The sequence below is a fragment of the Agrilus planipennis genome, unplaced genomic scaffold, assembly GCF_000699045.2.
Source record: "Agrilus planipennis isolate EAB-ADULT unplaced genomic scaffold, Apla_2.0 scaffold82, whole genome shotgun sequence".
Lineage (NCBI taxonomy): Eukaryota > Metazoa > Arthropoda > Insecta > Coleoptera > Buprestidae > Agrilus > Agrilus planipennis.
The window spans coordinates 967,048-980,964 of record NW_020442454.1 but is presented as its reverse complement, the minus strand read 5'-3'; the positions used below and the strand labels follow the sequence as shown (position 1 = coordinate 980,964).

The 13,917-nt window shown below is 29.8% G+C and overlaps 2 protein-coding genes across 3 annotated transcripts in view; one reads left to right on the top strand and one right to left on the bottom strand.

Annotated features, from left to right (window-relative positions):
- Positions 1–7,746: 7,746 nt before the first annotated feature.
- LOC108736551 (group XV phospholipase A2) lies at positions 7,747–11,324 on the top strand. Of its 2 annotated transcripts, none has more exons than XM_025980570.1 (5): positions 7,747–8,664; positions 8,723–8,950; positions 9,651–9,822; positions 9,892–10,014; positions 10,414–11,324. In XM_025980570.1, the coding sequence occupies exons 1-5, from the start codon at positions 8,205–8,207 to the stop codon at positions 10,634–10,636; spliced, it is 1,206 nt and encodes a 401-aa protein (XP_025836355.1). In that variant the 5' UTR covers positions 7,747–8,204; the 3' UTR covers positions 10,637–11,324. The 2 variants fall into 2 exon arrangements, with proteins under 2 accessions (XP_025836355.1, XP_025836354.1); XM_025980569.1 differs by having other exon boundaries at positions 7,751–8,664; positions 8,708–8,950.
- Positions 11,325–12,962: 1,638 nt separating this feature from the next.
- Positions 12,963–13,917, bottom strand: part of LOC112906441 (TBC1 domain family member 20-like) — a 14,673-nt gene continuing 13,718 nt past the window's right edge. Inside the window, exon 4 of the mRNA XM_025980572.1 lies at positions 12,963–13,786. Within this exon, the coding sequence (XP_025836357.1) occupies positions 13,765–13,786 (22 nt within the window). The 3' untranslated portion in view covers positions 12,963–13,764. The remainder of the gene's footprint in view (positions 13,787–13,917) is intronic.

Sequence of the window (13,917 nt, the reverse complement as noted above, 5' to 3'; positions counted from 1 at the left end):
AATTACCAGAGAAAAATGAAACAGGAATTTAAATTGTTGAAGAGTCTCCCTTAAACATAAGTCAATTTATTGAAATTTTAAATTCCGATTTTTTAATGAATTGTGATTTAGATAACTCCTTAAAAATTTGCATTTCAGGATATGCAGTTCATTCTGCTCGTAAAAAGATAACTTGCAACAATTGTGTTTTGCTCATAATAAACAATAAAGGCTCTTGCGTTGGTGATATTTATTTTGATTATTTACTCCTACTGATAATATTAGTATGTTTTTTTTCACTTTTATGCCATTCTTGAAGAAATAAGTAATAACGAATATCTGCAGACACAATATTTACGGGCTGAACTCCAAAAACCAATTTTAGGAAAATTAACTATTTTCAAAAATATTTAGTTTTGGAAAACACTATAAAGATATATTCTTCCAAATTTTATCTTCTTTTGCTAATGTTTTGCTTAATGATTACGTTAAAATTATAAATTATAGAAAGCAAGAGTCCCGCCACTCCAATTCAAATTCAGCTAACTGTAAGACAGCAAAAATCCGTAAATCATAAATTGTAATTAGTTCTTTCTAAGGGGATGGCAGGGCTATTGGCAAACCCCAAAAAAAGCTAACGCGCCTTGGCAATACTTCAATTGTGGTGTGGAAATTTGCTTTAATAAAATTACAATTATCGAGATTAATTTCATTTAGGTAAGACAGCAAAAATCCGTAAATTAGAAAAGTTTAAATTGTATTTAATTTTTTCTAATGGAATGGCAGGGTTATTAGCGAATCCCAAAAAAAAGGTAACGCGCTTTGGTAATACTTCAATGGTGATGTGGAAATTTGCCTTAATAAAATTACAATTATCGAGATGAATTTCATATAGGTACCTATCAATGTTTACCTAATCTATTGTCTTTTCTAGTTTGTTTTTAATACCTACATGTTGAAGTGTATTTTAAATAACGTCACATACTATCAGTGATAAATAAATATTGTTTAATAATTTAATTCATTTTTATCGTAATGGGTGTCTAAGAATCATGTGTAACGATGTGTAGTAATAACAACTAAGACTCGCAGAATAGGACTCTCACATCGAAGCAATGCGATGTTGCCAAATTTCTCAGCATGGCTTGTATTAAAGACGGCTGTGATAAAAGTTATCTAGATAGATTTCTCCAGTAAGTAGTGTAGGTATTTTAANATTTTCATCTATTTTCTTAAATAAATTTAAAACTATTTATTTTAAAATTATAAAAACTATATTTGAGACGCTTACAACAAGCCCTTCCATTTGATATGTCACACGGTACCGTTTGCAATACTTTTTTACTTAATTTCCTATTGGCCCCCCCAAAATGATCCCCATGTTCAAAATTAATTTATTTACGTTAAGCGTCCGTGTTTGGGTCACCGAAGTTCATATGTGTAGGTACTAATAAATTTCAACTTAATCGATCCAATAGATTCGGAGCAAACTGACTGTGACAGACGGACAGATTCCTATAAAGGTTCCGCTTTTCATTTGGGCGTACGGAACCCAAAAAATTAAAGAGATGAAATAAGAATTTATATTAAATGGCTTTGGTGGTATATCATTTAACAATAACGCAGAAACCGCTTTGTCTGATTACGCTGATTGTAATTTGACCTTATAAGTATGCCTGCTCAAAATTTGTAGATGTAAAATTCTTAGAAACGAGACAGGTCAATTTTCGGAACACAACGGTCTACGCCTGCTTTCGCAAATAAGCAGTGGCGTACATTTAAATCTTCCTAGTACTTGAAACGTCTCTGGGTACTCAACGAAACGCACCTTTTTAAATATTTGAACAGGTAGATAAATATAACTCATGTGTTTTAAAAAATATTCTGTCAATTTTTTTATAACACTGTTCTTATTCTCATTATTTGTTATTGATCTGTTAGATACCGTTTACAATAATTATATTTCGGTTTGTGTTAATTAAAAATGTATGTTTGTTTCATCCAGTGTCCAGAGATCTTTCAATCACTACGAAGATTTAAATGTTCGCCACTGTATGTATGGAAATGCATAGACAGACCCTTGTGTTTCGAGAATTAACCCTTCTCGATTCTGAAAATTTTACATCAACAAATTTTGAACAGGCTCTGCCTCCATAATATACAAACATTATTCATTTAATATTATATTTAGATAACGTGATCATTTATTACAGACATTTTACTACTTAATGTATTCCATAAACCGATCATTTAAAACTGCAAAATAATGCCACCGAAATGTTATTTCCAATATCCAGTACTTACCTTTAATTCCATGAAAATACATACAACGTAATTTGTCGGAGCTACAGCACAGTACAGTAGGTAAACAGTTAAATTAGGTACCAAACGACTAGATCAGCGATTCTTAAATGGAGTTCCGCGGAACCCTGGTGTTTCCTGGAAGGGTCGCAAAGGCTCCGAGAGATACGGCGTTTTTTACCTATTAATAAATTAATTATCTATACAAAATTTTGCGAAAAGCAACCGTTCTGTATTTAACCGTAACAGCAACTTATTTTTCATGACCAAATCTGTGATGAAAGGTCAAACCCTGACGTTCATTTTATCACAGGAACCAGGACCGCTACTTTTGTGAAATAATATACCTAAAAATACAACTATTCGTTGGGGGGCATCCATTAATTACGTGAGCTCAGAATAGAGGGAAGGGGTCCAACGAAATCTTACCAAATCTCATTTAAACCGGGGGGGGTAATCGAATATCTCACGTCAACTTCAAAAAATATTAAAAAAAAATATTTTGCCCGCTAAAATAAATTTCATGGCTATTAATATCATGTAGTACGAGAGTAATGTGAAAAAAAAAAGAAAATGGTGACAAAATGGTCCAACTGTTTCCATTGAAAAAGTACACGAGTTTCCATGGATTGAGTAAAATATAAAAAAAAATGTTGTAATCTGTTTTTACTTTCAATTTTTTTTAATTTAAATAAATTAACTATAATATACCTCAACGATTTATTATTTTCCCGAATAATAAAAATAAATTAAGTTTAAAATATTTATAGCGTCAATCTCACGTAAGGGGAGGGGGTCCTGGCAAATCTCACCTAAGGGGGGGGAATAGTCTAAAATGATCGAAAAAGAGCTCATGTAATTAATGGATGCCCCCTTGGTTGATTCTTGTTTCCTCGATCATTATGTTTGTTTATTTATTACCATTATTGTATGCGTATACACCTTCTCTGATCACGCAAAGCATGTGATTTATTTATGTATTTAAATATTTACCGCAATTTTTAAATGTAGCTATTGTTGTCAGAGAATGTTATTAGCAACAGATATATTGCAGTCAAGGCTTTTTAAAAAAGCATGTGAAGATATGAGAAGTCAGCATTAATCACTCCTTCTACGCCCGGAACTGAGATGGCTTTCGAGAGGAAAAGTTGGACAACCAATTTTTACGTCCGTTAGTCATGTCGAACTACTGAATGACGAGGAATGGCTAATGAAATTGGTTTATTTGGCCGAAATATTCAACAAACTCAACGTAATTAGCAGATCCTTACAGTGAAGAACTCCAACTAAAGCAAATTTGGAATCTGGACTGAATGTGCTGAACAAAAAAGTTACGAATGTTTTCCTCTTCTAATAACTAGATTTCTCAAAGCAAATGGTCATGGTAACGTCAGATGTGGGTAAAACCATAAATAAATATCTATTGAACCTTAAAAAATCCTTACAAGATTATTTTCCAAAGGAATTACAAGACAGTTGCTGAGTGCAGAGTCCATTTGCAGATCAGGCTAAACCTTCAGTGCTACCTGTGTCTGAGTATGAAAAGAAGATTGATATTATCAGTTAATTCAAACTTGAATGACCTTTGGATCGAATTTAAGGATGATATCCTGCAGTCGTTGAGAAGGTTATCACGATTCCTAAGTAAAAATATGCAATCAAGATTTTGAATTAAGAATTCAACTTCAATAAGGTGTCAGGGGTCTTACACATAAAACTATTATTAGTTTACTTTTACTCGAGAAGGGGTCAAAAACGGTTCTGTAGCAATAAGACTCGCAGAATAGGACTCTCACATCGAAGCAATGCGATGTTGCCAAATTTCTCAGCATGGCTTGTATTAAAGACGGCTGTGATAAAAGTTATCTAGATAGATTTCTCCAGTAAGTAGTGTAGGTATTTTAATTTCAATGAAGAGAAATCTTCCTAACTAAACTTAATATAAAAAAACAAACAGACAGACGTACGAGTTATCCTACAAGGGTTCCGTTTTTCATTCGGACGTATGGAACCCCAACCCGAAAACCATTGTAGTTGAACAAAAACATTCAAATTGCAAGTGTAAATTTGTATGCATAATATTGTTTTATTGAAAGATTTACCACGTTATGTTCAGACTACAGGCTTCTCATTAAGTTTCCTATAATCTGTAGATAAAGAACTAGTTTTTGTATTTTTTTCAAAATTTTAGATTCAGTAGTTTCGGACTTAAGGAGAAGGGGGAATAGTCAATTTTCATCTGTTTTCTTAAATAACTTTAAAACTATTTATTTTAAAATTATAAAAACTATATTTGAGACGCTTACAACAAGCCCTTCCATTTGATATGTCACACGGTACCGTTTGCAATACTTTTTTACTTAATTTCCTATTGGCCCCCCCAAAATGATCCCCATGTTCAAAATTAATTTATTTACGTTAAGCGTNACTACTTTGAACAGATTTGGGAAATCAGGTTGTTCTGTAAATATGGCTTGCCATTTTTCTGTGCAATATTATTGATGTAAAAGTACTCTGAATTTCGAATAATCGCTTACAAAATTACGATGTTTACTTAAGGCCCTAAATAAAATATTTTTGCGTACTTTATGTGTCTTGTAAAGTATAACGTACGCACAGTCGAAATAGAGTACAATACTTTATAATAAAGTACGCGTGGCAAACCTCATTTCACCCCCTGTTATATCGTTACGTATCTACGATCTTATAATATAGATAAGTATTTTTCTTTTCATTATAGTAATACGTACATAGATAGTATACCGTTTTTTATTCAAGTTTTTGGATGTGTGTAACAGCTTCTACACATTTTTTTAAATTGTTATTAAATGCTGTCCATCCACTGAAGATGATTATATAATATCTGTATGCGACTTTTAAATTAAAGTCAAAAGTGCATACCCTTTAAATTGTTATAACGCGCATACGTATGTATATACAGGATGTCTCACGGAATATTTAGGAAACCATTTCCATTTAAAATTTCAAAAATTTGTAGAGTGGCGTTAAGGGATATGCTTAGGGTTGCCACTTTTTTTATATAAATAAAGGACGTTGGTTATTTAAGGTAAAAACAAAAGTACGCTGTGTCAAAGTATTTTACGCAAAAACACTTACAACCACCCTTTTTTGTATAATATATCTTAATCTTAATCAGAGAAATCAAATCATCTAAAATAAAGTACTAACTAACTAACTACTAAATTAAAATAACGGCACCTATGTAGCACTTCCGCTTATACCGGAAGTTGACATCAACTTCGTTATAAATGGAACACCCTATATATTATGACGATTTTAAGTTTTACTTATGATTCTAGGTAGACTTTCATAAGCCTGATTCACTTATTTATCTATTTGGTCGCATATAAGATTTGATAAATAAGTAAGGAAATGATTAGTCCTTAGTTTTTCTAAGAAATCATACTACTTTTTTATAAAATCCAAAATCCTTTTATAAATAATTTTTTTAAAGATCTTAGCGATATTTGATATCATGAAGATCAGGTGGTAGTTAGTGTAGATATTTTTCTTTATTCTTATGTATAGGTTTAATGTCCGCTTGCTTTGGTGCATCAGGTCAACGATACATAGGTTTATAATATGAACAAGTAATTCAATCAAGTATTTAGATAAATGTTTAATAACTTTCGAATTAATATTGTCAACACCTCCATTTTTTGTTTTTAATTTATTTATAATATTCATAATCTCAAAAGTATTAGACTGAGCAATAAAAAAATTGAATTTGGATGTAGACTTATCTCAAAGTTGGGCGGTTACTAGATTTTTTTGCGGTCAAGACCAAGATTACTAAAAAAATATTTATGAAAGAAAGGGATGAAGTAAGACATTATGTTTTTGAAGACAAATTTAAATTTAATGGTGATGCTTTCGTCACTTGATTTCTTCTTCTGATTGAATATGATAATTACAGCTGATTAAGAGCGTAAAAGATTTATTAGAATTAAACCTATACCAACGTTTCACCTTTGGTTTGAGATTTTTTCAAGGTACCTAAAAGACTTGATATCACAAAACATAAGTATAGATAAAATAATAATTAAAACAATGTAGAGAACTGTTTGTAATATTTATTACTTTATCTATGTGTTTTGTGATATTATGTTTTTTGAGGATTCATGTACCACACACCACGACGAATATTAAAAAACCCACCTTGAAAAAAAAACCAGAGGCGAAACATAGGTGTAGGTTTTATTCTAACACACCTTTTCACGCCCCTAATCAGCTCTGATGATTCTTATTAAAGCAGATAGTAAAAAAAAAAATTTTATTAATCAAGTAGATAAAATTAATAACTTACATTATAAATGTTTAATATTGAGACAAAATTTCTTTAATATGCTACCATCTGCTGGTATTACCATGTACCAAGTAGGTAACAACAGCGATCAGAGTCTGTAATATCTATCTTCGCTGGTAAATGTGATAATAGTGCATTATTACTGTATCTAGATGGCAGGGCGAAAAATACAGTTAGGAACCCTACGCAATTACTAATACTTCACATAATCATGAATAAGAGATATATAGTACATACGACCGACTGTATATATCTCTTATCTATGGACATAAGTTATGATACACCATAGACATATATTAATGGACGTGCCTTAGCCGTATGTCATTGTAATAATTTCTTGGCTCGAAAATTGAGGGAGATGGCGTATAGTTTCGGACTAATGCTTTGTCTTTCATGACACACTTACGCACTATGGTGAGATAGATGGATTTTGTCCGAAACTTTGTTCCATCTCTTTCTTTTGTACCACAATTTTGACCGCTAAGGCATGTCCATTAGTAAACGTCGATGTGATACACGACCGTTTGTCTATGACGACCATCCCATAAACCTGATTGAGCGTATTTTTTGGCTGAATAACTTACTGATCTCACTTAATCCAGCTTAATCTATCCAAGAAGACTATAGATAAGTAAATTTTCATACGTAAGGACGTACTCATAGACAAGAAAGTTTGTAGAACCATAGATTAGGTAGAGAATTTAATGGCATTTGACAATACTTATGTAAGAGAAACAGTTAAATACAAATAATAAATTAAGGGCCTTATCAGATATAGTTATGATTAAAGGTTCATTATTCTACGTTAAATACTTACGTAAAATACTAAAAATTAAATTAATTTGACATTATAAACTGAATATACGTTATTAAGAAATTCATCTATTTCCAATTTGAAACGGTTTTCAAAAGTTTTTAAATCCATAGGTAAACTCCTGATATGAATATCAGCAATAAATATCTACATACAGTGCAGATCCACCTAAGTAACTACTAATTACAAATTATTTAAAATTATTTCAGGAATGTTTTTGGCCTCTGGTATTTTGAAATTTTACTGATTATAATTTTGTTAGACAACAGCGTTTAGTATTATAGACAATACTTATACGCTTATACCATACTTATATGTTCTCTGCTTCTATACTTAGTTTTTCTTTGGTAAGAAAAATAAAAAAGAAAAATAAGTTGTGATAATAATGCAAATAAAAACACGCATAAAAATAACGTAAATATGGGTACGTACTTTCCATAGACAAGGTGTTATTTCACAGCATGATCATTAGATGATCATTAGTTAGGATCATAGCGTATATGCATATATCGTCTGATCCTATTATCTACAGTCTGATCAATGTGGACTGTGATCTTTTGGCTTGTGGAATTGTGAAATAAAAAATAAACAACTTGTATACAGTAAACAAAACAAGAAAGGGATTGCTGTTGTATATTGTAATAATTATCAAATTAGCGCGTCACAATGACGTTTATATCATATAAGAATATAACTACATATTCTTTCACTGTTAATTAAGCTGCTATCAGTTGCTATTTTTGAAACGACGTTACGAGTTGTTTTTAGCGAATAATTTCTAGAATGAAAATAAATTATAACCTCACATTTTGCATATATTTTATATTTTTTGGAATCACATCATGTACTTTAAATCCTATAGTTTTCATCCCAGGTGACGGTGGGTCACAATTAGAAGCTAAGTTAAATAAGTCCAGTGTTGTTCATTATGTTTGTGAAAAGTCAACCTCTGGTTTCTTTAACATATGGCTGAACTTAGAGTTGTTAGTGCCTCTAGTAATAGATTGCTGGGTTGATAACGTTAAACTTAATTATGATAATGTTACAAGAAAAACGTTCAATCAACCTGGAGTGGAAACACGCATTCCTGGATTTGGATCGTCAGAAACAGTGGAATGGCTTGATCCAAGCCATGCATCAACTGGAGCATACTTTAAATATATAGGCGATATTCTAGTAAAATTGGGACATGAACGCAATATAACGATTAAAGGAGCTCCCTATGATTTTCGAAAAGCGCCAAGTAAGTGGGTTGTAATTTTTGTATATAAATTTTTCATAAAAAGAAACCTATTGTGCAGATGAAAACCAAGAATATTTTGAAAATTTGAAGAATCTTATTGAAACAGCTTATGACGAAAATGGTAATCAATCGGTCATGTTAATTGCCCATTCAATGGGTGGTCCGATGTCTCTTCAGCTTTTAAGTCGACAAAAGCAAAGTTGGAAAGATAAATACATTAAATGTTTAATCACCCTTGCAGGGGCATGGGGAGGTTCAGTAAAGGCAGTAAAAGTGTATGCAATAGGTAAAAAAGCATTCTATACTTTATTAATAGCTCTAAAAAGTTGCATTTTTTGTGGCAGTAATTCTGTGCTAGAATATTTTGATTTTTTTTATTTAAAAATCCTAATAATTTAAAAATACTTTGTCACTATCTTATACGTCTTTGTTATAACTATCACAATTAAAAACTGCATTGTTACCTCTTTTCAGCGACCAATGTTAATTTAAATAAATATGCAATAAAAGTAATGTATATGTCTAGATTAAATGCAAACAATGTAGAGATATTGCATTTAAAAATGTAATAATGTATAAATATATATGTATATATTCATATATATTTCTACGAATGCCCTAACTATGTCATATCTTAAAATACACTAGTGTATGTTATTAACAAATTAACCACCCTAGCTGTTGAATATACGTTATTTACTCTTTTAATGACGATTTCATAGTAGTAAATATTATTATAGGTCACAAGGAGTTCGTCAATCGTCATTATGGGTAAAAAATAAAATTATTAGTATTAATGATGAGCAGATAAACTGAAGTCACAAATTGTTACAGTAAACAATATCATAAATAAGTAGAAAATGTTTATTAATCAAAATCATTAATACCTACAGCTAGGTAAATAACGTACACACAGTTGTTGAACATTCAGAAATATGTTTTTATAATATATAATACAAAATACTTACCTGTTATATATATTACAGGAGATGATTTAGGATCTTATGCTTTACGAGAAAGTGTAATGAAACAAGAGCAAATTACTAGTCCTAGTCTTTCGTGGATGCTACCAAATCAATATTTTTGGGATAAGGATGAGGTACTAGTACAAACGTCAAAGAAAAATTTTTCTCTATCAAATATTGAGGAATATTTTAGGTAATCACTTATATTTCTCAACATAAAAGCAATTCTTCTGATTCATTCTTTTTTTTTTCTTTATTTTAGAAGTTTAAATTTTCCGATTGGTTGGGAAATGAGAAAAGACACATTACCATATCAACAAGGGAACATAGCGCCAGGTGTCGAAGTCCACTGTCTTTTTGGAGTTAATATTACTACCGTAGAAAGGTACTATTTGTAATATGTATTATTTTAAAACTATCATACGTTATCATCAAATATGAAAATATAATTCCCATTTCGTATTTTCTTTTTATAGTATGCGAATGATATAATTCTATCCAGTATTTTAAATTAGATGAACTTGTAACACGTTATTTGTTTGTTGTTTCTTATTAAGTAAGATATAAAACTAAAAAATACGAAAAGTAATGTGTAACTTTTTTTTTAATGTTGTCTACTAGATATACTGTAATCATAAAAAATTATACAACTAATTTTATTTTTACCTAATTAGTAAAAAACAAAAATTATTTTAACATAAGTATTTGCAAACATCTGATTTTTATGAAAATTCGAATTAAAAACGTCTGAGCTAATTTTTAAAAATTGATACATTAATTTCAGATTGTATTATAAACCAGGGACATGGCTCGATGGTTACCCCACTTTAATAAACGGAGATGGAGATGGAACTGTTAATCGAAGATCTTTGGAAGGTTGTTTACGTTGGAGCAAAATGCAATCTCAACCAGTTCACTACCAAGCCTTTCCTAAAGTCGACCATATGGGAATTCTAAAAGAACAAGCTGTTCTTAATTATATATCCAATTTAATTAATTCGGTATAAAGATTAAATTTCGTCAAAAAAATAATTTTTGGTTGCAGTAAAAAAAAATACATAACTCCCTCACTGCGTTTCTGTACGTATATTTACAACAGTTTGCTTAGGTAGCTAGCGGCTTAAATTTATGCAGAATATTTATCGAAATATGGAATATTTCTATTCTAAAATCATACTTAAACAATTTAAGTTATTGATAAAGAAAATACCCCAAAACGCAAAAACATCTTGTAGGGCAATGAATATATCTGAAGTTGTTCTTGGTTCAACTTTAAAAATACAGAATTAACGAAATCTTATAACACGCTTTCAAAAAGTATAATTTGTCTTTAATATGCTTTTGAAAAAATGCTTCCTTTAATTATACCGTGAAAATAATATTTTTTAATTTGGGACCCTAATTATCATGTTAAGGGAATAGTTCATAATTTACGAAATAATCACATTTACAATGTTAATTTATGAGTTCCTTCTTACGCTTCAAGCAGCAAAAAGTAATTCATAGGATTTTTTATTTATTTTTTAAGAAATGTTTATATTCTTTTTGAAATAGCATTCCTTCATAAGAAGCTCTCTAAAATTTGTGTTGTTCCTGTCTGTTTTTGTTGTGATATTTTTTGGCAGCCATAACCTTTGTTGTCCTTTTTTACATTGAATGTTATTTTTATTATTAATAAAATGTTTTTACAAAGAGTTTAATGCATTTTAAATATAAATATTTTTCAGTTAAAATATTTCTAACGTCTTTTAAATATTGAACAACTTTTGCGTGTTTCATTCCCACTAGTGTTGGTTGGCGGACAGTCTCTCCAATCCTTGTAGCCTACACGATAGGGCGAAAGGCTCCCTTCAGCTACTGCAATAAGGAATACCGAAAAGTTTCCACATTTCATTGGTAGAATTGTTTGTTAAAATGTCTTGCGTTGTTATGATAATCACTCTTGATTGTATCTAACTGTAACGTTAAATAATCCATTTATAGTTTATGTAATAAATAATGTTCTATTTTCTTATAGTTATAAATTACAGTGTTAATTAATTTGATAACGACCGCTAGATCATTGTCGGTATATTTTATATTTAGTGTCGGTGTACATATACGTTTCATATTTACCCATAAATGGTCAATTCACTAAACAAAGATTACATACACTTTGCACCCTGTTTATTATCATAATCGTAACCCCCGCAAATAACAAATAGATTTTGTTTACATAAGACTAATGCATTAAAATATTGACGTGAAATACATGTTTGTGTATTTATTTATTAAACTACTTCTATCACTAATTATTGCAGGAATTAGTTTCATAAGAAAAGTTATCCACTTTTAATGTCCTTTTTCAGATTTTTTAAATTTGAAAGTACGTTCATTTGATTCGCAATAAAGAAATTATCGCGACTTTAAATAGTGTTTGAATATGTGTTTAGATTTTAAAATATTATAAAGAACAATAATAGGTAATATTTTACGAACTTGCATGTCAGTTTCATTGTGGAGAATTCTAAGCGTACATATACAATTGCTGATGAAAAACTGTTTATTCTTTATAGGAAGGTACAAAATATACCAGCATAATAAAATTACCTGACCAGGAAATACTGCTGAATATACATAAGGTGTAATTACCCTTTCATCCATTTATTTCGCTTCCTTTAATTTATTGTAAAAGCAAAAAGTCCTATTAAACATATTTATTACTAACACAACTTCATTTTCTATTTGCAGTTAGTTTTTAAGAATTTACAAACTACCAAATAAATGTTAAATTACAAAACTACTTAGAACGTGTTCAGAAGAAAAGAAAAATAGTCTACTGGAGTATATGGACGCAATCAGCTTATTCGTAATTATTGTTATTCTCAATAGGAATTACTTGAATGATGATATGATATGCAGAAATAAGGAAATACATAACTACTTATTTGAACGATATTCTTTCTTCGTCAATTACAAATTACAATTGCGTATTATAGACGAAAACGTAAGCAATTAGATTATGCAACTTTTAAAAACCAAACAAAGGAAAAAATACATTAAGGATCGAGCTGACTAAATATACATATTTTATTTACTATTTCAGTCAGTATCGTAAAAATGGAATAACCGTTAAATAATCAGTAAAACAATATTTTTGTTTATGATCTTATTATTTCGCATCTTAACAACAGAGGAGGACGCCAGATTATCTAGTTTTGGCGCCTTTTAATAAACTTGTAATTATCGTTCTCTTTATTTTATCTATAAGTAGCGTCACCCATAAATTTTCATCATTTTATTGTTTAATTTAGTTTGATTATTTTCCATTATAATTATTAAAAATATGTCTCATTTTATAAAATTTACCGTTTTTTTAAGGATCATATCACTTGTTATCGAGAAAAGTTGCTACTTTTAGAAAAGAATCAAAAAATTTTTTTCACAACATCCAGACATTTAAAAATACGTTAATTTAATTTGTAGGCTTCCATTAATAATGTTGTTATTTTTAGGCTGTTTGTCACGTCAGAAGTAAACGTTTCGAGAGTCATACCGTTGCCTTCTTCGGGATTTTAAACGTTCTGAAGAAGAAAGCGGTAAACAGTCTGGTAATAACAAGACCTTTAGAAATACGTTTTTTTGTATTTATATTAATGAGAAACTTCTATTAATGATAATAAACTCAATATTTGATGCGCTAACTGAATCAACCAAAAACCCACATCTTAACAAAATAAAATACAACTGATTTAATTAGTAGGTAACAGGAAAGTTTCATTTAATGCTAATAGTTTTTCTTTTTGTATAATAACACTTATTTACATTCAAACAGGAAATATTATTTCAACATTTAAATACTATAAAACATTTTAATTAGCAGATTTTGGTAGGCTTAATACAATCTAACTTTACTTCTCTATATATACGAAATGTATGCCAACTAAAGCAAATAAATAAGATTTTACCCTACTATATAATACACATTTAATAAATGCTTTACACTTGCATATGATACCTTGTATAAGTAAAATAAAATGATAACAAATGATTATTTATAATTACTTTTTGTATCAAAAATAGCACACATATTTTAAAACAGCGTATAAAATCGATTGTGCATCATCATTTTAGTCGATGAAGCCACTAATAATTGTCAGGTATTCCGAAGATTTCGTCTACAAAAAAAATATACATGTAAGTTGTTTGTAATCTGATTAATAAACGAATACATAAAATAAAATAATAGAGATATTAATTTAGTATAACTATTAAGTTTTTGAAATAAAAGAATATTTTTATTGCATAA

Bases quoted from the DNA above. Each gene is read 5' to 3' on its own strand.
- LOC108736551 (XM_025980569.1), top strand. From the start codon at position 8,205: ATGAAAATAAATTATAACCTCACATTTTGCATATATTTTATATTTTTT. The intron at 8,665-8,707 runs GTAAGTGGGTTG...TTTCATAAAAAG, and splicing joins TGATTTTCGAAAAGCGCCAA to AAACCTATTGTGCAGATGAA. The intron at 9,823-9,891 runs GTAATCACTTAT...TCTTTATTTTAG, and splicing joins AATATTGAGGAATATTTTAG to AAGTTTAAATTTTCCGATTG.